Source organism: Electrophorus electricus, chromosome 7, assembly GCF_013358815.1.
Source record: "Electrophorus electricus isolate fEleEle1 chromosome 7, fEleEle1.pri, whole genome shotgun sequence".
Lineage (NCBI taxonomy): Eukaryota > Metazoa > Chordata > Actinopteri > Gymnotiformes > Gymnotidae > Electrophorus > Electrophorus electricus.
In genome coordinates this window covers 25,552,558-25,576,297 of record NC_049541.1, presented here as the reverse complement: position 1 = coordinate 25,576,297, position 23,740 = coordinate 25,552,558, and the positions used below count along the sequence as shown (strand labels likewise).

The 23,740-nt window shown below is 47.3% G+C and overlaps 3 protein-coding genes across 4 annotated transcripts in view; 2 read left to right on the top strand and 1 right to left on the bottom strand.

Moving 5' to 3' along the window:
* rreb1b (ras responsive element binding protein 1b) overlaps window positions 1-13,619 on the top strand; it is a 31,510-nt gene extending 17,891 nt beyond the window's left edge. The window contains exons 6-14 of one of the 2 annotated variants that reach the window (XM_035528448.1): window positions 256-342; window positions 526-689; window positions 4,393-4,537; window positions 4,825-4,949; window positions 5,141-5,330; window positions 6,088-8,671; window positions 9,079-9,243; window positions 9,691-10,458; window positions 10,629-13,619. In XM_035528448.1, the coding sequence (XP_035384341.1) occupies window positions 256-342; window positions 526-689; window positions 4,393-4,537; window positions 4,825-4,949; window positions 5,141-5,330; window positions 6,088-8,671; window positions 9,079-9,243; window positions 9,691-10,458; window positions 10,629-11,095 (4,695 nt within the window). In that variant the 3' untranslated portion in view covers window positions 11,096-13,619. Of the gene's footprint in view, window positions 1-255; window positions 343-525; window positions 690-4,392; window positions 4,538-4,821; window positions 4,950-5,140; window positions 5,331-6,087; window positions 8,672-9,078; window positions 9,244-9,690; window positions 10,459-10,628 lie in introns of both variants that reach the window. The other variant, XM_027017029.2, reaches the window with a different exon arrangement.
* Window positions 13,620-14,028: 409 nt separating this feature from the next.
* Window positions 14,029-19,678, top strand: riok1 (RIO kinase 1 (yeast)). The gene is made up of 17 exons (XM_027017033.2): window positions 14,029-14,200; window positions 14,787-15,024; window positions 15,157-15,250; window positions 15,345-15,414; window positions 15,512-15,554; window positions 15,921-16,013; window positions 16,177-16,289; window positions 16,375-16,455; window positions 16,808-16,894; window positions 17,270-17,407; window positions 17,529-17,632; window positions 17,930-18,036; window positions 18,285-18,350; window positions 18,442-18,555; window positions 18,693-18,746; window positions 18,959-19,084; window positions 19,175-19,678. Exons 1-17 carry the CDS (start codon window positions 14,151-14,153, stop codon window positions 19,283-19,285), a joined length of 1,689 nt encoding a protein of 562 aa, XP_026872834.2. The 5' UTR covers window positions 14,029-14,150; the 3' UTR covers window positions 19,286-19,678.
* Window positions 19,498-23,720, bottom strand: nebl (nebulette). Its single transcript, XM_027017039.2, has 7 exons — window positions 23,462-23,720; window positions 23,194-23,288; window positions 22,867-22,951; window positions 21,606-21,713; window positions 21,187-21,367; window positions 20,466-20,584; window positions 19,498-20,218 (listed from the first exon to the last, which is right to left on the bottom strand). Exons 1-7 carry the CDS (start codon window positions 23,528-23,530, stop codon window positions 20,042-20,044), a joined length of 834 nt encoding a protein of 277 aa, XP_026872840.1. The 5' UTR covers window positions 23,531-23,720; the 3' UTR covers window positions 19,498-20,041.
* Between the last annotated feature and the right edge of the window lie 20 nt (window positions 23,721-23,740).

Sequence of the window (23,740 nt, the reverse complement as noted above, 5' to 3'; positions counted from 1 at the left end):
AGAGTGCGATGGCCCTTTATGTATTATTGAAGCTTGTTTGGCTTGTGCAACACAGCGAGAGGGAGTCCTGGCCGACAGTGGTCCAGGAGTCGCCTGTCGCCGTCAGTCTGCCAGGGCGCTTGAGTCAGAGTTTAACCTCCCAGGCCAGTGACTGTTGCCCGGACTCTGCCCTTGTAAGAAGTGCTCCCTGGGGTCGTGGGTGCGCTGTGTCTGAACACTCTGTTTCTAAGGCATGCCTGTCTCTCTCCATCACAGGAAGTGAAAGAACGCTCCAGTTTCCTGTGCCCCCTGTGCGACAAGAACTGCGTCACCCAGCACCAGCTCACCATGCACATAAGACAGGTACAGAACCGAAAGGCACCATGGCGACCAAAACCTTAGCAACACGGGGCTCAGTGACGACGGGTGTTGCATCCGGTGCGAGACTGGGCTCACCAGCACTGAAATTCGGGTCCTTGGTACTCCCAAGACCTCTGCTCACCGATGTCGACCCCTAACGCTCTTCTGTCCCCCACACGTCCTCAGCACAACACAGAGAATGGAGGCACAGACCATTCCTGCAGCATCTGCGGCAAGGCACTGAGCTCGGCCAGCTCGCTGGACCGTCACATGTTGGTGCACAGCGGCGAGAGGCCCTACAAGTGCACAGCGTGCGGACAGACCTTCACCACCAACGGCAACATGCACAGGTAGCGTGCGCGCCTCCCGCGTCCAGGCCTGAGGGAGGGGGCGTGGGGAGCGAAAAGGGGAGGGGCTCGCGGAACTTCTCCAGGGGCCGTCACAGCGTAACCTTTTGTAGCGTGTTACGATGAGATTTCAGGGTTACAGGTTGCACGAGAAAAGTGCCGGATTGGCTGTTCCGTTTCTTCGGTTTTGTAGAGGAGGCGGAGATGTCTGCAATTCTCGTATCGTCCTCTCCAGCTGGGCGGCTTTGTTTGCTAATGTTAGCAGTTGAGCTTTCTACCTTTCTAGCATTTCTGTTTTTAAATCCAAATTGATTATGGCCAACAAGAACTCGACTCGTAGTCTTTTCACCCAAAATGACTCAGATAACCAAAAGCCATTAACACTGACTTATTTTCTTGGTATCAGCAAAACAAAATCAGCAAATTGACAGAAAAAGAAAATCCCTGAAGTGACTACAGCCTGAATGTATCAGCAGCCTTGCAACCCCCTAGGAAAAAGGGAAATTAGTCTCGTCACCTTCTGTCAAGATGGTGCCAACACTTAGTGGAAGCCTCTGTCATGTTCTCACTGGTTTTACGTAGGCCTGTTGGAACAGTAGACCCACTTGAAGATGGCTCTTTAGAACTTTTCACTGGTCTTTTCACAGTGGATCCACTGGTCCGTCGTTTTTGTCTGAGCTGCCTAGCAAGTGCAGCATTCAGCATGTGTTCTTTCTCCTGTAAGAAATTGGGAACGTTTTGCGTTTTGCTTACGGAGAGCCGTCTGGGCCGTTGCTTCCGCTCGGAGGTGCAGTGTGGAAACACTCTCAGTTGTGCATCTCTAGACCATCTAGATCATCTCACGAGCCCTCCCATTTTTTTTTTTTCGACGACCCCCCAGGGGTCGCGCCTCCCAGTCTAGGAACTGTTGACCTACAGTAACCGTCTTCTTTCCCCTGGTCAGCAGCAGGTCTCACTGTGTATTCAGATACTTGCCTCGATGGTGTGTACAAACGTCACTTTTGTAATCACATTCGTATATTCCTTATAAGCAAAGATAAAAGTCCGACAGAAGATCACAGCGTTTTAGGAAGTTACTGCCTAAGCATGTTTCGGTTACTCTGCTTTTACTAGCTTGAGCTGAGAGAACATAGAGGAGTGGCAGTCTGTCTCTCCACTGCTGATGCAGGAACCTGCTTTCCCGCGTCCTGCTCTGAGGCACGGGGAGTCGGGCGTCTGTGCCCACTGATTTGTGCGCGACGTGTTTCGCGGCCTCACACCGCATCCAGGGGCGACGGAGGAGGCCTCGCTTGTCCCGTTGAGACACGCAGGCATTCCAGAGGGGGGTGGGAATGAATCTGGGTGAGCGGGGGGGTGGGGGGAGGGTTGGGGGGTTGGAACAGGATGTGCAGCGTCTTTTGGATGCCCGGGCTGCGCTTGCGGGCCAATTGCAGCACACACGCAGGGATGCAGACCTCCATTCTCTGTTCACAGACTGCTCATCCAACCAGAGGTTCAGTAATCAAAAGCACTGTAAAAGTCTAGCAAGCCCAAAGGTACCATCGTTGCGAAACGCGCGGCTGCTGGAACCAATAATTTGGCGAACTGTATTTTTCCTCGTACTCCACAGTGCCCTCTGGCGGAACTGCAGAGGTATTGCATGGGGAAGGATGTGTTCATGTGCATCAACAAGTAACTTGAAACACAGGAAGACTTTTAGAGAAGAGATCAGCTCAGTAGATCCGTGTTGGTTCCTCCTGCAGCAGGACAGAAGGCTCCACGCACAATCCCGGTGCCGTTTCCCTGCTTCGGTTCCGAGCCCATTTGCTTGCCAGCACTGCCATTCCGTCTTTTCCTTTGCTTGTCTGTTTCTGTTCCAAGCGTGATTTAGGCTGGAAGCCCGAGATAGAACACGCACAGCTCTCTCAAACCCGAGATGTGAGACGGAACAGGATTCAGGCTGTCAGGGCCACATATGGTGGGCCGGGGCCACATATGGGCGGCCATTGCTCCGCCGTACTATTAATAACCCTCCGAATGCAGAACGTAAAAAAAGCTTCCCAGCATCGCACACACTGATGCTTACCCTCCTGCTCCCAATCACGCAGGCTCTCACAGGGCCGCTGCTCTCGGACCAGAAACCGCCACTGAAACTCCACCGAAGCATCTGTGCATTTAAAAACGACCCTAGAAATGGTACTAATTGTGCACATTTGAACACCGATTAGATTTATTTAATGTACTTGTGATAGTATCAGGATGCACTTTGGTTCCATTAAAACAGCTGTTGGTGGTAGTCGTGGCCTTCTCTTGTCTCAGACTGTGGCCTTCTCGTTGTGCAAATCTGCAAGGCTCTGGAATAGTGAAGCTGTTGACAAACCCGGAAAATAAACGACCCATTCCAGTGCATCTGCAGGTGTGCTACAGAGTGCTGTTGGATCCTGCCACTGTCCGGTATCCAAACCTCAAGGCTCGGATGCAGCAAGAGATACCCGATTGGTATTCTGCCAGTTGCAGTTTGGCAGGTGCTGTAATGAACATGTAAAGACATGTATTTCAACAATGGCACTCGATCCATATACGAATGGAAAGGTTCAGCATCCAGTTAGATGGACTTTCATCTCCATCACAGTGCCGGTGCGTCCAGACGGCATTTGTGTTTGAATAAATGTGCTTTTAGAAACAACATTACGGTATTGTTCATGTAATGTACACTGCTCCACTGCTGCTGACCTGTGCGTGGGCCTCACACACACACACACACACACACACACACACACACACACACACACACACACGACCCCCTTTGCATTCAGAAACAGTACAGTTTAACACAGAAGCAAGCGGGTCTCGTTTAGCCCACGGCTACACCCGAACGTCTGGAAGCTCGTATCCCGTGGAACCTGAAAGGTGGGTTTGTTTGGCAGAAAAGGGGGGCCCGTGCACGCCGCTGCATGCCGTAACGCGACTCGCCCTCCACCCTCCCCGTCTGACCCCTCAGGGGCGGGCAAGAAAGCCCCCTGCTGGTCACAGGCAGGCCTCGCACGACTGGGCCGGCTTTAGGAGAGAGGAAGCGTCGGGTTGAATTCAAACGTTTGTTTGTTCCACAAGACCAAATGTACTGCCTCTAAGCCTGCATCGATGGCCCTGCCTAGATGTTTTTCCCAAAACACTTTCATCTGAAAGAATAGTTTGGCAGCAGGTCAACAGGTAACTCTTTTTCCATCACATTAAAAAAAAGTCAACATGCCTGTTATAGCATGCCTGACATTCTGACTACATGTCATGTGGTCACAGTGTGGGGGCTTTTGTAAGCTTTTCTTTTTAAATTTTTCCTCCAAACAAACCCCATTACTGTCTGAGATGCACTCAAAGTGGAACAGGAATTCAGGAATTCTTGGTTTGTACCTCTTGGTGTGTATTCAAGGAAATGCCATGTATTAAATGCTACAAAAAGATGAGAACATGATCTTGATAATCCACTCAGCTTTGATAATTAATACACACTCTTTTGATTGGTCAAAGATGATTCACCTTCATGTATCTAGATTTTATTTCCTCTAGATCAGTCGTGATTATAGTCCTCTTTTTTGGACATATCACTTTTCAGTCTTGTGGCATCTTAAGAAGAATCAAATGACTAAAATATGTCATTGTTGACATTGGAATGTCTGCTTTGGGAAGTCTGATTGGAGTAGATTGTTCACCTGCCTGTTGATTCCTACAGGCACATGAAAATCCATGACAAAGACCCAAATAGTGTTCCGGCTTCCAGTCCTGCCTCCCCAAATAAGCGCCGCAGACCCACAACCAAGAGGAAGCCAAGCATAGAAGACGATGGGGAGACGATCGACGAACCACCAAATAAAAAGGTGTGATCCTAAGATGCTCTCTATTTTACAACACCTTTTTGATCCCAAATTCACATTTCCAAATATCACAAAATGTGCTCGACTAGCATCTTATCTCAAAGTGCTAATTAGCTAGCGGTGAATAAATGGGTAGCAGTCGACATGATTAAATTCGCTTTGTTTCTTTTTAAAATCCTATATTGGGGATATTTCGGTTGGAAAGCTCTTTCCTTGCACCGCGTCTCAACTCGCGGGCAAATTTAGCTCATCGTCCATCTTCCCTGTTGAATTATTGAATGGTGCAGCAGGCGGGAGAGCCATCGCTTGTCAAACGTGAGGAAGAACTGCTGCACTGTCCCATCTGCTTCAAGACGTTCATCTGTAAATATGGTTTGGAGTCGCACATGGAGACGCACCCTGACACTGCGCTCAGGTAGGGGCACAAGGACCCATGTAGGTTTTTTTGCACCTGAAACTAGTTTTAGAGTTTTTTGTGGATGTAGATTCCCTCACCCATGCACCAGATTTTTTTTTTATCTTGAAATGCAAGCAGGTCGTGTTAACAAGTGGTGGTTTTTTTTTGTGTGTGTGTGTGTGTGTGTGTGTGTGTGTCCCATGTGCTAGGTGTAACCTGTGCTGCATCACCTTCCGCACGCACCGAGGCCTCCTCCGTCATAATTCCGTTATTCATAAGCAACTGCCCACAGATCCCGAGGGAAGACCTTTCATCCAGAGCAACCCTTCCGTCCCCCTGGGCTTCAGTGACCTGTCCTTCATTGACTTTTCCTGCCATAAGTTTCCTCAAATCGCTCAGGTATCAACTGTGTAAAACACATGCTTGAACTAGAAGACCGAATGATATTAATGATTTTAATAACAAGAAGAAGAAGAAGAAGTATGTCTATAGCGTACTTTAACTGCAGTGTTCCTCATGCATTTTTAAGCAAGTAAAATGATTTTAATTCTCTCACTGATTGGAAACCAGTTTAAGGTTTATTTTAATACATTAGTAATATGTGTAGGTGACATGGTTTTGTTGGTAATTTTGCTGCACACTTTGGACTTTTTTTAGAAACTCTAACCATTTGGTTATTACAGTAGTCTAATACATATATATATATTTGATATGTTTTGTAGATGGTATAAAGAGGTCTTACAGATTGTAGCAATGAGCAGGGCCTCAAATGACCTCATTTCATGTGTATTGTAAGGCAACAAGTAGCCTGTAAAAAGGCAAGCTGTGAATTTGGCAGTTTGAAAATAAAGCTGTGTATCCCCAGGAAGGAGATGGTAAAATGTCAAACGTTTTACCCAAAGTAAACATATAAATAATAAATAAGATGGGACCCAACACTGACCCCTGGGGGATACCTGAGGAAATATCACTGAAAACTGAAGTCCATTTACCCAGTTATACACACACTGAAAACATTTCAATACCAGACTATTGATGCTTATATCTTCTTAACGCTATGATATGAAATATTGCACCCAAGTCAAGCAGCAGGTCTCATTACTCTCTCGATGCACAGGGTGTCTGAATCTTAACTTTGGAACTTTGGTCTTTTCAGGTCTGGTGTGAAACGAACCTACGACGCTGCTCTAGCAAGTTCCACCGGTTTGTTTGTGAAGTCTGCAATAAGGCCTTCCCTCTTCAGGTGTCTCTGGATCTACACGCAGAGTCACACAAAGCTGACAAAGATGCCTCAGCTGACCCCCAGGACCAGGAAGCCGATGACTCAGGTGCTGTGGATCCCAAAGGGACAGCCGAACCAGTGCCCCACGAGGACGCCGGCGCTGTAAACGGGAAGAAAGGCTTCATGGAGGCGCTCGGCCTTCAGCTCTCTTCACTGGCCAAACCTGAGCGGTCTGAGGAGGAGATACATCAGGCAATTTTTGACAGCATCCATTTTATTCACGTCCAGCCTCCTGCAACAAATCTACCTCAGGAGACCAGCAGCAGTCTTGGCCTTTGCCTTCTAGATCCCGTGTCTGTTCAAGGCTTGAACAAAAACACTGGTCTCAGCCTGCTCTCCCTACAGCCAGTTCAGGGCAGTTTGGTTGTCCGGCCTGTCAGCGGCCCAAATGGAGTGGAACTGGCTGACATCCAGCAGATCCTAAAGATGGCTGCATCTATGCCACTGCTTCCAAAAGCCCCTGGAGGTCCTCTGCAGGCGGACCCCAGGCAGATGACCTCTCTCAAACCCAGGCCACCCGTGACACCTCGGTCCAGCATGGGAACCTCCACGCCGCCTCCACCCGTCATGAACGCCCAGCAGGCGTCTTCGGGGTGCATCAGCCCTGGCTTGCCGCCCCCTGCCGGCCAACTGCTCGTGACTTCCAAGCAGTCCACAGACTCCTCTTCCTCCTCAAACTCATCCTCTCCAACCAGCTGGGAGAACACCCATCTGGGGGCAGATGGCACTGTAGCAATGATTACGACATACAACCTGTCCACTGAAAATATCAAGCAGGAAGATGTCAGGGGTAAAGAGAAAGATGTAAGGACGCCAGGTGGGAAGAAAATCCCAAAGACTGAATACCCTTGTCGTTTCTGTACTCAAGTCTTCTCCTTCGCAGGAGGCCTTCAGGCTCACATGCGCCATCACCTGGGAGTCTCTCCATACCAGTGCAGCATCTGCACCTACTCTGCGCCGGACAATGCAACGTTAATGCGGCATTTACGAACACACAGCGGCGAGCGCCCGTACATTTGCCGACTCTGTCACTACCCTTTCACCGTCAAGGCCAACTGTGAGCGTCACTTGCGCAAGAAACACATGAAGAGCACTCGGAAGGAGATCGAGAAGAACATTGAGTACGTTGCCACCTCCTCAAATGCAAGTGGTTTAATTGGCGGCACTACACAGGACTTCCTGGATTCAGCTTGTACTGGTAACACCTCCTGCCGCTATTGCGGAGAAGACCTGAAGAGCTACAGAGCCCTCCAGATTCACCTGCGGACTCACAACGGGTGCCAGAGGAAACCATTTGAATGTAGCCAGTGCGGGGCAGCTTTTCTCGCCAAGCGGAACTGTATTAATCACTTGCTTAAGCAACACCCAGAAGTTCCAGAGAGGGAGATCGAGGAACAGATAAACACTCTTGTTCCCGTTACCTCTGCTGTGGTGGCCAACTCTCTTGCTTCGGCTTCAAATGGGCTTCCACACGCAGTTCAGCCTCAATCTGGCAAGCAGGACCTTAGCACCCCCTCAAGAGCGGATGACCAAGACCAGCCTTTGGACTTCTCCAGCAAGACTTTGAAAACTATTGGCTCAAACATAAAACTAGACACAGCTGCTTCCTCCCAGCTATCATCGAATGAGAGCTCAATGGAGCCCATCGATCTCTCTATTCCTAAGGTTCCCGAAGGGAAGAAAGTGAAGAGAGAGCCGGTCAGTGCCACGTCACGGTATCCCCAGGAGCTAAAGAAAGAGCTTCCTTCCCCAAGCACGGACAGGCCCTCGGGAAAGGACCCTGGGGTCCATGCACCTCTGCCACTTTCTACGCCTCGCCTTGCCTGCACTCTCACAGGGGACCTGTCCAAGCCCCTCACCACACGCCTGAAGCCGCTGCTGCCCAAACCAGCTGCCGCCACCAGTACTTCCGAGATGCCCCCTCTGGCCTCCATTGCCCAGATCATCTCCTCGGTGTCTGCTGCCCCTGTGCTGCTCAAACCGGGGATTAATACTGAGAAAAGCGAGAGAGCGATGGGCGGTGAAACACTAAATGGCAAGAAGAGTTCTGCTGGCACCGTTAATCCCAAGTTTTCTGTCTTAAAGAGGAGAGGCAAGAAGAGGCCCTTCAAGGAAGACGCGTGCGATCCTTTGGCAGCGGCCGCCGGCGGGATCGACCTGGAGTCTAGCGGAGAGTTTCCAAGTGTGGAGAAAATGCTGGCCACTACCGACACAAACAAGTTCATCCCGTACTTGCAGTCCAGCCAGGTGGACTCGGCCAAGGACGAGTCCGAAAAAGAGAAACTGTCCGCCAGCGAAGAAGAGAAAGAGGGAAGAGGGGACTCGCCGAAGCCGCGGCCGCAAAGCAAAGGGAAAAAGAATGCATACTCAAATTCTGTGCAGAAGATGAAATGTCCCTACTGCCCACGGGTGTTCCCTTGGACCAGTTCTTTACAGAGGCACATGCTAACACATACAGGTCAGAGACGCTTTGCTGGTTTATAGTACTGTACTACTGTATGTAGTAGTTTGCTTGAAAATATAGCTGGATTGTTCATTTTAATGCATTTGGCTGTAAAGAGCATGTATGCAACTACACAGACGTTTTAGCTTTATAGGTTTATACCTGTAAAGTGTTTAGTTTTGGAAGTTTATTCTATTTGTAAATTTGAACATCTAAAGAAGGGTAGTGTAGGGAGAAGTTGTTGCTGCCACTCGTTGGCTCAGTACTGCACGTGGTACATTTCAGACCTTTAAGTGCGCACATTCTGAGTTTCCTCCCCCCCAAGGAGAGAACAACCAACAGTTGTTCTTCCTTGCTAATGTATTACATATAGATGAAGGCTGCCATCTTAAACAGTTCTACTGTACTGATGTTTTTCATAGGCCAAAAGCCATTCCCATGTCCTCAGTGTGATGCCTTCTTCTCCACCAAGTCTAACTGTGAGCGCCACCTACTGCGAAAGCATGGTGTATCCAGCCGGAGCGCGCTGCAGACCCCCGGGCAACGCCCAAAGCCCAAGGCTGATGAGGGGTCCCTGGGAAGTACAGGTGCTTAGTTCCAAATACGTGATAGAGCCCCATAGCAACCCCTGCTTCCTTGTCGCGAAGACATAAAAACACTGAATAGAGTTCATTCATATTGTTGCATAGCTCTGTGGCGTACTGGATTCTGAGATTTCACTGGATGCATTCAGTTGTCTGTTATCTCTCAGTATCAGACTGGCAAAGTCTGTAACAGTCTTCTGCTTTAAGCAGCCATTGTTAGAATTTTTCTTACTTTGTTTTCTTACTTGGTCTCTTAGTAAACACTTGCTATTAAAAAGTATCTGGCTAAAAAAATTAATTGAGAACAATTAGATGACATAATGTTGATTTACAAGACCTATTTACCCTCTCAGGGTTTATACTGACATAAAGACCAGTTGGCTTACCTAGCTGATGTGACATTTATGTGTTATGGGCAATTAGTTGAACTCTGCCTCTGTTTGTTTGTAGAGGGTGTTTCTGATACTGATCCTGCTTTGCTTGGAGATGCTGTTGGTCCAAAAAAGGAGGAGAAACTCACAGAAAATGACAAGCTCACAACCGAGCAACCCAGCCACTCAGCTGCAGAGCAGCTGGACGGTAAGACGGACCTGGAGCACTCGCAGTCTCCTGTCTGCAGTACAGTGAACACAGAGAAGACCGATGAGGACTCGCAGAGCAACAAGAGCCTGGATAACGACTTTGCCAGCAAGCTCATAGAATTCAAGCTCTCGGGATCCGCCCAGCAGCAGCCCGAGGGCACGGAACCGCCATCAGTAGCCGAGGGCGCCGTGGCGAAGGAGTTTCCTCACACGTGCGTGACCTGCAAGAAGACCTTCCGCCACGCGGCCACCCTTAGCCGGCACGTGAAGATTCACCTTCGGGAAAGCCAGCCGGCGGAGAGAGGCAGGAAGGGCAGGCCTCAGCTCCCGGAGCCCTGCCTACCGCCCAGTGCCGGGGCAGCGCCAGGAAACGAGCCGGAGCAGGAGAGGAGGGCTACGGAGAAGGAGGAGAGCGGCAGTGCCGTGGAGAGCAGCGCAGAGGAGGAGAAGGAGGAGGCTCAGAAAGAGGAGAGAAGCGATGAAGAAGAAGATGGCAGCTTCTCTGGGCTCGGGGGTTTGGAGGAGGAGAACGAGATGGCGGGAGGTAGAACTGACAAGAGGAAGAAAATCTGTAGTGTGTGCAACAAACGCTTTTGGAGCCTGCAAGACTTAACCAGGCACATGCGTTCACATACCGGTAAGTTCAAATATAACAACCCCCCCAGTATTTCAGATTTATTGCGGTTAATAGCTTCAGGTCACCACCAGGTAGAGCTGTCTCCACATTTCCTAGTCGTTGGAATAGAATATTTATTTTGTTTATAAAGAAACTTTATCATTTGATGACTTTTATGTTGGTTCTTGCAGGAGAAAGGCCATACAGGTGCCCAACGTGTGAACGGACCTTCACCCTGAAGCACAGCCTGGTGAGACATCAGCGCATCCACCAGAAAGCCCCAGACAGCCGAGGGGCAGAGGGCTCGGATGACCCAGAGGAAGCCAACGGAGGGAGAGATGCCAGCCCCGTGGACGAGGAGGTGCTGTGCTCCTCAGGGAGCGAGAACGAGGCAGACGCCCCTGCCAAAATCGAGCCCCAGAGCCGGGAGACGGGGGCATCCCAGGCGGAGGAGGGACAAGGAGATTCCGCAGAGGAGCCCGCGGAAAAGCGCCAGGCAGCAGACGAAGACGCCGGCGTCCAGGAGGAGAGAGATTCCACAGCAGAAGCTCCCAAAGGACGTCAAGCTATGGAGACTCGGGATGCGGAATCGGAAGCAGAGGAGACTCGCAAGACAGCCTCCGCAGACCCACAACCCAGAAGCGATGGGTGTTTCTAGTCTTATAGCTAACGCTGGAGCTGCACAAAGACCCACCGTGTGAGCAGGAGACTTGGGCTTGTTGACTTTGCGGATCTGGTGCCATACTCCCGTGATCTTCCACAAACACTAAATGAAGACACAGAAAGGCTGGCATCCACCTAGGTTTCGTCTTGCATACAGAATGCGAAAATGGAGACTAATTTTTGCAGCACAAGATAATTCTTTCTCTTGATCACTTAATTATTATTTTTTTTCTTCAAAGATTCGGATCAGTGTGAAACTGGACAGCATAATTTTGAATCAAATGTATATGACTGTGATTTTTTAAAAATTAGTCGTAGTCTTTATATCAAACTAAAAATTTTGTATGAAAAAAACAATGGTTTATATTAGCAACATTATAATGTGTTATTCTTGGGTAAATTCCAGTTTGTTTTTAGTCTACATGAGTTTTGCTTAAATTCTGCAACTGAAGTGCCTGTGCATTTCTCCTGAGAATTCTGACGTTAGGCTCCTTTGTGTTTTGGAACAGTTGCCGGTTAATTCGATGACCTGTTGTACTTTTTGCTATTGATTTGGGTGATCATTGGTCAATCATTTATTGGCAATATTTGCCTGCTTTTTTTTTTTTTTTAATCTTTTCTCTCTTGAACCTCACTTGCAGAGTGGTGATCATAGCTGGCAGTTTGACACAGTTCCCCCTGGTGGTTTGGGGTGTAAAGCCTGACATTAAGACATTGGGTATGAGCAAAAGCTTGCAATTCCACACTTATAATGCTTTTAACTATAGTTAGTTAGGAAATGCAAATATTTCCCGAAATGAGTTGAAAATGTTGAAAATGCCTATACGATCGTACTTCTGCATCGTGTCATGGAACTTAAACTCAAATATGACGTTTTGCCATCATTTCCACCGTCATAATTAACCGGAGCACTGCAGTAATTTTTGTAGTACTTTGAATTCCGTATCACAGTAACACTGAAGTCCAGTGTACTAGATTCTAGACGTGCTGGATTGGTCGGGTCCTCTCACACTTGCACTCCAAAGAAGTGTTCCGATAAAGCCGTGTGAAACCGGTAGAACATGCAAGCTTTTACCCACCATCACAGTGTCCTTGCTGTGCACCGGACAGAAGTATGATATCCACCACACTTTTGAATATATTTACAATGTGAATCCAAATGCAATTTTATATCACAGTATCATGTTATTTGTGCTTAATTCGTGAGGGTTTATACTTGAAATCGCCCTGTTGTTGTGCCCCCGGCGTTCTACAACAGCACTGTTCACACTGCGGCCTACACATCACATAACAGTACCTCAGCACTTGGTGATTCTAACCTCACAGACTTCACCCATGTGGCTCGAGGTTCTCCTGATGTCACTTAACAGCCTGAGACCCAGGGCACAGTAAAGCTGAACTCCCAAATTGTCCTCAGACGAGGGTGCAGTGTCTCGCAAGGTTAAAGACGGAACTCGCTTCACCCGAACCAGCGATGGGACTCTCAGAGCCAAACACAACTATGCAACGTTGCAGATGCACAAGAATGCGATCAAACAGCACAGCGAGGTCAACCTTCTCTTCTCGTAAGGTCTTTAACCCCCAGCCCTCACAAGGCCAAACGGTCCACAGGTTTTGGTTTAGCCAGATGGGACTTGAGAAACATTGTTTACTCTAGGAAACACGGTGAATGAAAATGTCACTATATTTGCGGAAACAAATCATTTCTCCTACTATGGTGTGCTTGTGAGTTGCGTGTGTGCTTGCTTATGATTTATGGCATGTGTGCAGAATTATATCAGCGACAAAGAACACACTGAATATTTTATGTATTTATTGATCCAGAATAGAGTGGGTGGAGCTAATCAGAAAAGCCATGTGGACTCCCTTGTATGCTACTTGGAGATAAAAGTGACTGTAGCACTGAACAATCTTGAAGTTCTTTATATGATCTTTTATAGATTGCAGTTCTGACGGCTGAGATGTTGGCCACAAATTACATTTATTATTTTGTCTTTTGTTTGCATAATGCAGCCCCCACAAATACACACGTGCGTTAACTGAATATGAAATATTTACTGAATCTTGAGTAGTTTCAGTTGAGTTTGACTTTTTTTTTTTTTTTTTTTGCATGTCTAATTCATTTGATGATTACCAACTCTTCTCTTTCTCAGGGGCTCTTCAGATTATGCATATTTACTCTGGGTTTTGTGCTTGGAAGATTCTCAATTGTGAAGCAAGCAAAGCAATCACTACACTTACAGCAAATGCATAAATGTGAATTTCTTCAGGAAACCAGCTGCCTTTGGTGTCATCTCAATGCTGTTCTTATTTTCGTTTTCTTTATCCTCTGTAATAGTGCATGTTTTACCCATTCAGATGGTTATTTTCACTGTCAAAGGGTTGCATTTGTTAAAGGGATTGCACATGTTTGTCTAATGTTCTTGTTCAGTTTTAGAAAGCTAGTGTCTTTTCCCCCCTTTACCACCATATTCAATGTTATATGACAAAAATATTCAAACAATAAACGTACACTAAGAGACTGAGAAATTGAACACAGAGGAGCGTTTGTCAAAGAATTGAGCCTTAAGATGCCCGGCGTTGACATTACGGGTCCTGGGTGGGTTTGTAGCGGCAGTGACTGAACAAATACAAATACACTTTGCATCCAAGTGCATTTCTAATAAATGATATAAATACGCAACTTACTCAAGGTACATATAGAGAGGGAAACAATTGTTGCAAAAGTATTTCTACGTATATTCATCAATTTCTTTCTTGCTATAAAATGTCACTAAATGAGCCGTCTTATGGTGGAATTACGCCGTGACGTAGGCGTGAGTCGCGTTTCGTATTTTGCTGGGGTTTTTTTTGTTTGTTTGGGGGGTTTTTTTGGGTTTTTTTTTTTAGAAATGAGCCTCCGCGGTATCCGTAGACACGTGTCGGAAGTACGCACTTAGAGCAACTAAGCGTGGCCGATTCCGTTTAACGTTGCAGTTCACGTTACAGTACGCTATTGCAGTCTTAATTCCCCCCCGCCCTGCCAACCGGACGCACGAATCCGTGTTGCGATGTCCCGGGTTGTAGCGGAGCAGTTTGAGGACGCGGAGGAGTCGGACAGGTTAGTAGCGACCTGGCATGACCTTCGGAGCTAGATAAGGCAGGCTGCGCACTTCTCACTCACTCACTTATTGTTATAATAAAACTAAATATTCTTCCCTCTTTTACTCCCTTAGCTAGCGTTAAGCAGTTAGATACATTTGCTTTTGTGGAAATAAAAATCAGCATTTGTCTCTCTTCCTGCTGTAGCAGATCGATTATGAGTATGGCTGTGAAACTGGTACATATGCTAAACGAAATTAGCTAGGCAATTAATGCGACAAATGCTGATGTTATATTAATATTTTTTGTCTGAGGAGCTTCTAAATTTGTCGCTTCATCTGAGTGGTTCAATTGATTGCCCTTTGTGAAATCCATTAAAACAGCGGGAGTGGTTTCAGACCAGGGTGATGTCTTTACGGACTGCTGGTCCTAAAATAACATTCTTCACCTTATAATTTTTGTGAACATGAATAGATCCGTGATCGATTAAGTCGATCACTTTGAGTGTTATATTAATATCTCGCAAAAATAATCTGTTATTTGTTATGTACAGCAGCTTCATTTTGCCTCAAGAAGGTGGCTAATAAAAATGTGATGTTCTCCAGTGACACAAAGTTGACTCACTTTACGGACAGATGTCCAACACCAGAAGACATCAGCAGAGTACTTTTACAGCCCTTATCCCTTGAACATGGCAAGCGAGATAGGAATGAGGACGAGGAGGAGGACGAGGATGACGACGACGATGATGACAATGATGAAGATGAATGGGACTGGAACGAATTGTCTAGGGGAGACTTTACCAAACGCTATGCAGCAATCAAGGCAGGAAACAGTCAACAGGTAGTTTAAGTGGATTCACTAGCGATTTGCTTGCTGGAATATTCTCTTCATTTTGAGCTCCCAGACACATTCCTCCTGTTCTCTCCTAAATTGGTAAAGATTCAAATCGAATGTTGTCTGTTTTGCTCCCAGGCTAATCGTCAGATATCGCACGATTCAAAGTCAGACAAAATGTTTACTCCTTCAGACAAGGCTCTAAGAAGGTTTGAGCACAAAATAAATCTGGGTAAGATGGGCATCACATTTTCATCAGAGGTTTGGAGGTTAAATAAATGAAACTTTTTTTGGACTAAGCCTTTTCTGTTGCTTTTCTTCCCCAGATAAGCTGAACTATGCGGACTCTGTTATCAACAAAGTCACCACGATGCATAAACAAAGGGATGCAGACACGTTAGTTTCATCTCTGTTATCTTTTCCTTCCACACTTTCCATACTCGCGTGGCTACGCATTTAGACACTTAAACAACCTCTTCTGTTGGTGGCACAGGTATCGGGTTAAGGATAAATCGGACAGGGCGACAGTGGAACAGGTGTGTGTGTGTGTGTGTGTGTGTGTGTGTGTGTGTGTGTGTGTGTGTGTGTGTCTTCTGACATGTGAAGGTTTGTTTTACTGTGCAAAACTCCAGTCCTGGACATCTACTACGTGTCAGAACTTGGTTCCAAACCTAATCTAACAGACCCAATCCAATTAACCAATCCTTTTGGTCACATCCACATATTTGAGCCAGCTGAGTTGGAACTAAACTGAACCAGACACTAGATCTCCAGGACTGGAGTTGGCAGCCTCTTGTTTACGATAAATGGTCCAGTAAACTATTTAGGCAGTTGATGGCATAGCTATTGTTGACTTTTGTTGGAAAAATTTTAAAGAAATGTTTCCTGTATTACTGATGAAGGTTTTGGACCCCAGAACTCGCATGATTCTCTTTAAAATGCTGAGCAGAGGCATCATTTCAGAGATTAATGGTTGCATCAGCACAGGCAAAGAGGTACACATGAAACACATTGTCTACAATTTCTGATCAACTAGGATATAGTCAAACCTTTAAATTGGCAAAAAAGTCACGTTAAGAATTGTACTTAAAGTGCTGTCCTGCAGTGTTACCGAGACATTTTATGATTAAGATCAGTGTCGTCGTCTCCATCGTGCAGGCCAACGTCTATCACGCAACCACAGCGAAGGCAGAAAGTCGCGCCATCAAGATATATAAGACCTCCATACTGCTGTTCAAGGACAGGGATAAGTACGTCAGCGGAGAGTTCAGGTAAGCCGGGTTACCCTGTAAGGGAGCTTAGCTTTTGTCTCTGCCGACGCACGCGACCGCTGACCACCCGTGGAATTCTTCGCAGGTTTCGGCACGGCTACTGCAAAGGCAATCCAAGGAAGATGGTTCGGACCTGGGCGGAGAAGGAGATGAGGAACTTGATCAGGTTCGCTGGACCATTGCACAGGAAAAGACTCCCCTCAGACCGCTAAATACACCCCGCTAAACAGTTCCTTCTCGTTAATTTCGACCTTATGTCCTGACCCATCTAGACTCGAACAGCGATCTTATCATCTCGCTGCTATGTAAGAGGGTATCTTTTTCGAGCTCATGTTATTGGTACTGCACCTCCAGTGCCGGGGACCCTCACCTTTGTATGTGCTGTTAGCCAGTCATGTTCCCGGAAGTCTCGCCAGTCAGCTGCTGGAAGGAAAAGTGTGAACTGACCAAGCTCCCGTGGATCGGTGAGCTGCTGGTGTCGAGTCGGCCCTAAGCCCTGCGTCTTTTTTCCATTCAAGGCTACAGACGGCGGGAATTCCCAGTCCAGAACCCATCATGCTCCGCAGTCACGTCCTGCTCATGGGCTTCATTGGAAAAGATGACATGTATGGGCACACCCATTTCAGCTGTTTTGTTGTTGTTGTTTGTTTGTTTGTTTGTTTGTTTTTTAATAAAACTGTGTGGATAACCACTAGTGGAAGCCTAGCAGGGTTCGATCGGAAGGTTGTGGGCTTGAATCCTGGCTCTGCCGTGCAGCTCCTGTTATCCTACTGTTGTCTTAACCCTCTTGGCTCCAGGGGTGCCATCCGATGGCTGATCCTGCATTCTGACTCTCAAATAGCTGGGACACATGAAATCTACATTTCATTGTACCGTACATCTGTAAATGACCTCATGTTGACTGCTAAAGAAGTTATTAAACTGATCAGCATCTTGTGTTTGTGTGGTGGCATGTATGCGCTCGTGTGGGTCCGATCCAGGCCCGCTCCCTTACTGAAGAACGCGGCCCTATCAGAGTCCAAAGCTCGGGAGCTGTACCTGCAGGTCATTCACAACATGAGGCTGATGTACCAGGAGGCGCATCTGGTCCACGCTGACCTCAGCGAGTTTAACATGCTGTAAGCCGTCCCGACATTCTGCTCGAAGATCCTGACCCTAAGCCAGAGTGTCTCTTCAATTCGTTCACGTTTGTATAAAAACTCGTGCAGGCTTATTTGTTTGGTTGGAACTTCTTGGCAGGTATCACAACGGAGACGCATACATTATCGACGTTTCCCAGTCTGTAGAGCATGATCATCCTCACGCCCTGGAATTTCTCCGCAAAGACTGCAGCAACGTTAACGGTAGGCATGGCACATTGGGGGGGGAAATCTCACAAGCTTTTACTGTTTTGTTCTGTGGGTTCGGGCGGCATCAGCGCATCTGGGAGCTGTTTAAGTCAAAATAATCAGTGTGTTACCAAGAGCAGATTTGAACTGGAAACCGTGACGACACTCTTGACAACAAGGCTCCTGTGACAGATTCATTACCTGAGGAGGGCCAGGCCCGCATTTTGTGTAGCAGAAGTCTTTTGCGTTTGACGTAATTACTGTATCAATAATGCTGTGTTGCGTCTTTTTAAATGTATGGCCTCTCGTCAGACTTCTTCCAAAAACACCGCGTTGCAGTGATGACCGTTCGGGAGCTGTTTGAATTCGTCACAGACCCTTCCATCACATGCGACAACATCACCCAGTACCTTGAAAAGGTTTGTGACACTGCAGATTTGGGAGGATGGGCGTGCACATACACACGCAAGCAGGTGCATTTGTCGCGCACAAATAAAGTTCTTGGGCTGCGTGTATTAAGTGTAGCTAAATTTACATAATCAGTAAGCAGTATAGCTTAAATATTTGTACCATTTCTCGTTTAATAATAGCAGCTGATTGTGTTTTTGTTGCAACACCCCCACCGTGCTGCATCCCTGTTGGCTGTATTGTTGTTATGGAACTGCAGGCAATGGAAGTGGCTTCAGCCAGGACAGTGGAGGAGAGATCCAACCAGGACAAAGTGGATGAAGAGGTAATGATGTTCCGCTTCCAGCAGGCTGTGTTTGCCGTCATTCTGGCGCAAATGAGTAAATATCTTGCCGCGTGTATCGGCACTCTGCTAGGTGTTTAAGAAGGCCTACATCCCGCGCACGCTTAATGAAGTGAGCCATTACGAGCGAGACGTGGACACTATGAAGAAGGAGCAGGAGGAATCAAAGACCGCGCAGGACGACAGAGTGAGTGCCCCTGTCCTCGAAGACGTTTGACCTGAGAAAGGGCGAGAGATGGAGGGGTGTGTGTGTCTGTGGGTGGTTGGGTGTGTCAGTGTGCGTCTGGGTGTGTGTGTTACAGTGTTTCTTTTTTCTCACTACAGATTCTGTACCAGACAGTGACAGGCCTGAAAAAAGACCTTTCAGGAGTGCAGACGGTGAGATGCGTAAAACAAAGAACTGAACACATCTGAGCTTGTCCATGGACCAGCCCTTCAGCTTCCATGTGATTATCTGTGATATTCAGTCTGTCTAGTACCCAGTGGAAGTCGAATGACGCTATTTGTTATTCGGTGCACAACTAGAATAGAATGGAAGGATGAAATCTTGTCAGGTGGAGTGTGTGATGGAGAGGCCCACACTGTTTCAGATTCCCTCCTTACTGGAGGGCTGCACTGAGCATGGGAGCTCCAGCAGTGAGGAGGAGGAGGAGGAGGAGTCTAGAGCAGAGGACACGCAAGACGCAGGGGACCAGGACCAGGCGCTGGACAGAAAGGTGCGCGAGCACAGAACGGAGCAGGAGGTCAGTTTGTTGTCTCAGCAATGTCCTGACGTTCGGTGTGTTGCTCCCTCCTCCTGCTTCCAGGAAAGAAAAAAGCTGGTGAAGGAAGCTCAGAGGGAGAAACGAAAGAACAAAATCCCCAAACACGTCAAGAAGCGAAAGGAGAAAGTGGCCAAGATGAAGAAGGGGAGATGAGTGAAGAGGGGGCCAGTTCACTCACACCAGTTTCAGTATTCCATGCAGGAGGCGTGGCCATTGAGGGCAGCATGTGGGCTGCACACACCCAAGACTGTCTGTCTGATGAACACGTCTGATAAACTGCCATAAAATTTAAATGTGTATAATCTTGAATTTGTTTTTCAGCAAAAATATGAACAAGACTCCACAACATTGGGCAGAGAAAGTTCTAGAACAGCAATATGCTTTAATACTGTAAATACTCATTTGAAAGTACTCTGTTACCACATTTTATCAAACGCTACCAACACATGCTACAAACACTTTTTTTATTTTGAAACATTTTACATCTTTCTGGGCAGTGAGACAAGACTCATTTTCAGATTGCAAAAAAAAAAAAACCCAAAAAAACAAAAAACTAATGTAATAAATGTGGGATTTCCAGAATGTAACTTCAGTAACATAAAGTGCCTTTAGTTATCTACTTCCCAATGTGTGAGACTTGTATTTACAATTTATTTTATATTAAATTAAGATCACCATGTAGGTTCAATACTGTATGATGACGTGCCATGCGTTCACTAAGGATTTGCTATAATGTGCTATTGGATAAGTATGAGACCACCAGTATAAAGACGGACAGTTTTTACTACCAAAATAGAGAGCACTCTCCATTTACAAGGTGCTGATCGCAGTGAAGAGGTTTAATTTGATGCTCTGTTAGAGGTGAGACAGCGGAGCCGCTGGGGCCAGGGGCAGGGCATGGGGTGGAGCTTACTGAATGCCCTCCACGTAATTGGCAGGGAGCATGCCTGAGCGTCCGGTCCGCTGCACCGTGCCGTACATCCAGCCCTCGTCGATGGGCTGCACGTTGTGGATGACGTCGCCGTCGCGGAACGAGACCTCGTCGCGGTCCTGGGCCGTGTAGTCGTACAGGGCCCTGTAGATGCTCTGGGAGGGGCCAGGGAGAGGAGGGGGTGAGGTTAAACACGCTAGCATTCCACGCCCAGAAGTCCTACTCTGCCCTTTGCATGGATTCAACATTTAACACTAATTTAGCCCTGTTGTGTGTGATTTAAATGATTCCAATAAGCACAGTGTAATGATCTTGCCCGATGCCACAGAACATTGCAGAGTAATGGTGATAAAACCAATTGGATCCAAGCACATGGGTGTGGTGGTTGGGATGAGGGCTTACCAGTGTGGCTGGGTGTGACTGCAGCTGCATGGACCTCAGTGAGTGCATGCTGGCCTGGTGCATGTAGCTGTGTGTCTGACTGGACCCACTGGGGTAGTATGCCCCTGGAAGCACCGGCGCTGCAGAAGGACACAGGATTCTTGTATATTGCATGCAATGCAGAATTGGTATTTTAATTGGTGTCGGTGTACTTCTGCGTCAATGTTTTTGGAGCTATTTCACCTGAGGCCCTCTGTCAGGTTTGTTCAGGAGTACGTTCAGTTGGTCTGCACTGTCACACTATGAAGTTCACACTACACTCCCACCCCAACTGGTTTACTAGACTCAACCCCCCACACCCACCCCAACCAGTTTAATACACTCAACCCCCCCCCCCCCCCTCACCAAACGGGTTAGTAGTCATCCCCCCACAGCCACCCAACTGGTTTACTACACTCAACCCCCACACCTGGCCAACTGGTTTACTACACTCAAGCCTCACTACACTCAATCCCCCAGAGCTACCCCCACTGGTTTACTACACTCAACCCCCACACCCAGCCGACTGGTTTACTACACTCAAGCCTCACTACACCCAACCCCCCACAGCCACCCAACTGGTTTACTACACTCAACTCTTACTACACCCGACCCCCCGACCCCCAACTTGTTTATTACACACAACCCGCCACAGCTACCCCAACTGGTTTACCAGAAGCCTGATGTCCTGACTTGCACTCACCCACAATGACACCCGGCCTCCGATCCATCTCCATGATGTACTGGTGCGCCTCCTTGTGTGCCCTGCTGCTCTCCATGGACTGATAGTTGGGTCTGGCCTGTGCCTGCACCAGATATGCCCCTCGCATGTCCTGGGTGACCCCATGCAAACCTGGCATCTCAAAATCCTTATGATACTTGGCCTTCACAAAGGAAAAGGGTGCACACATTTGGATACTAAAAGAGATGTTTGGAGAATATTTTAAAAGACAATATATAAACATTTTCATATAATTAATATGTATTGTCATGTGTCTTTGGCCAGCGTTTTAGCCCTCTTTCCATGGATATAGGCAGGAGATTTTGTTGTCTTCAGGAGGAACTTATTAAAATGACAAAACTGAGGGAACGGAAGGTGTTCGACAGCTGGCTGGGTCTTACGTTGCTAATCTGATCCTGGGCTTTCTTCAGCCTCTGCAGCTCGGGTGTGTCCACAGTGAACCTGAGGCCTCGCCCTTTGCTCTCCTCAAAGTCCTTCTTATACTTCACCTACATGTTTGTGAAGAGACGGCAACTCAGATTCAGAGAAACTTCAGAGAACCCCCTGCATGATGAAATAATCGGCTTCTCCTGATAGGAAAAACAGGGTTTGTTTGCTCTGGCTTCCTCTACATGATTTCCCAGATCACATAAACATATAGCATGTACTGCATTTTGTACCAGGACAAATACAAACACAGCCCAGCGTGGAGAAATAAAACTACAAATGAATGCTTTTTAGTGCAATGAATCAATCTGTATTAGCTATGTGGCATTCGTAGGTCTGCTCACCTGAACTGTTTAACTCCTGCTTGTGTTTAACAGTGGCTGCACTTATCATGAAGAGCAGGACCTCTTGAGACATTTTTATTGTGGACCTGGTTTACTGTCATGCTGCATGATGCAACTATGATTCAGTTCCTTTGCAAAGACAAACTGCAGAACTCATTCAGCACATCATCCAAGTAGCCAGAGGAAAGCACTCTCTTTTTTGTTACCATGGTTTCCATCTCACTGCTGCTTTACGGACTGTATTTTTGCCCAGCGTCTTACCACTGGAGGTGTTAATAACACCATCACCTGAAAAAATAACGGGCATTGTCCTTTTGTTTGCCCAGAGGCCTTTAGAAATTCTGCCTCCAGAAGCCATGTGCAGACTACCTTATTTCTGAGGGTATGGGCCAATGTCGTGCTGGATAAGGTTGGGTTCCAGCTACACCTGTACGGTATCAACACTTAAGGGGTCTGTTTGTTTGTTTTTCTGCTTGTTCCATGGAGCCGAGCGCGAGGGCTGGGACCTGCACAGCAGGGTCCTGGCAGCGCGCACGGGGCAAGCAGGTGGAGAGTCGAGGGGGATCTGTCACTACACCGCGGAGTAGACAGCTGTCCTGTTTTCCTCCCTGCTGACCTCGAATTGTCACGCCCAGCCTCACACCGGCAATCGAAGCATTCTCCGCGCTTGCAAAGTTTTTCTTTCCCCGTTTTGACCCCCACCCCCACCGCACCTTGAACTGCCGCTTTTTAAACGCAATTTTATAGCGTTGTTTACAAGATTGACACCGATGCCTATTAATTAAGTGGCATGTGTGTCTTTAAAATTGAATTTTGTGTAGAACACGGAGGAGATTCATACTCCTGGTGCAGCCTGAAATAAAGCCCATACCTGACTCTGCAGCTCGCTCTGCTGTCTCAAACGCAGGTTCTCCGGGGTGTCAGCCACGCTCGTAAACGTCTGTTTGGGGTAGTGCCTTTCAGGGCAGAGACAATCTGTTGGGATCGCTGCATTAACCTACTTTAAAGGAGTTGAATGTGACTGGGATATATTTGGTAAACATTTTGTAAATCTGAAAGAGTAGAACACTTGGAATTATGTTTCAGTATCGATCCTCGGACCTCTCCATGTAACTTCCATGTAATTAAAAATACGTGTTAAGTGACGGTATAAGGATTGCCTTTGCAGGGTTATAGAGCTGGATGGAGAACAACATACGAATTGCAGTAAGGTTTCTTCTCATATCCCTTGTAGCTGTTCATGTTGAGCGTCATTTTGCAAACCTCGCAATGGAAGCATCCTTTGTGCCAGTACTAGAAAACAGACAGAGGGCATCAGCGTATTGTACAGCCGATAAAATGCAGAAAAATCACGATTAAAATCTATTCATTGATTTTTACGATTAGGGTACGGTCTGAAACTAGGAGAAGTAGCCTAATTCACAAAGGTACAATTAATAGTGTCGGAGGGGGAAAGAGAGAAATACCTTATCCAGGCAGGTCACTTTCTCTGTTGCGTAGACTATTTTCCCACAGCGTGCGCAATGAGGGTTCATTTTTAAAGCCTTCGCTTAGATCCACATAACTTTCAGTTTCTGGCGACGCTGAGCTTACCCAAACGGAACTACTCCGACACTGTGCAAAACTCGGCGCTGTCTGCCCTTGTGTCGCAGTCGAGTAAAACTGCGCGGACAGTCTCTCTGTCGGGGCTGACTCTTTGAAATGCGTTGGGAACGAGGAATAGCTTACTAGCGGGAATCGGTGCC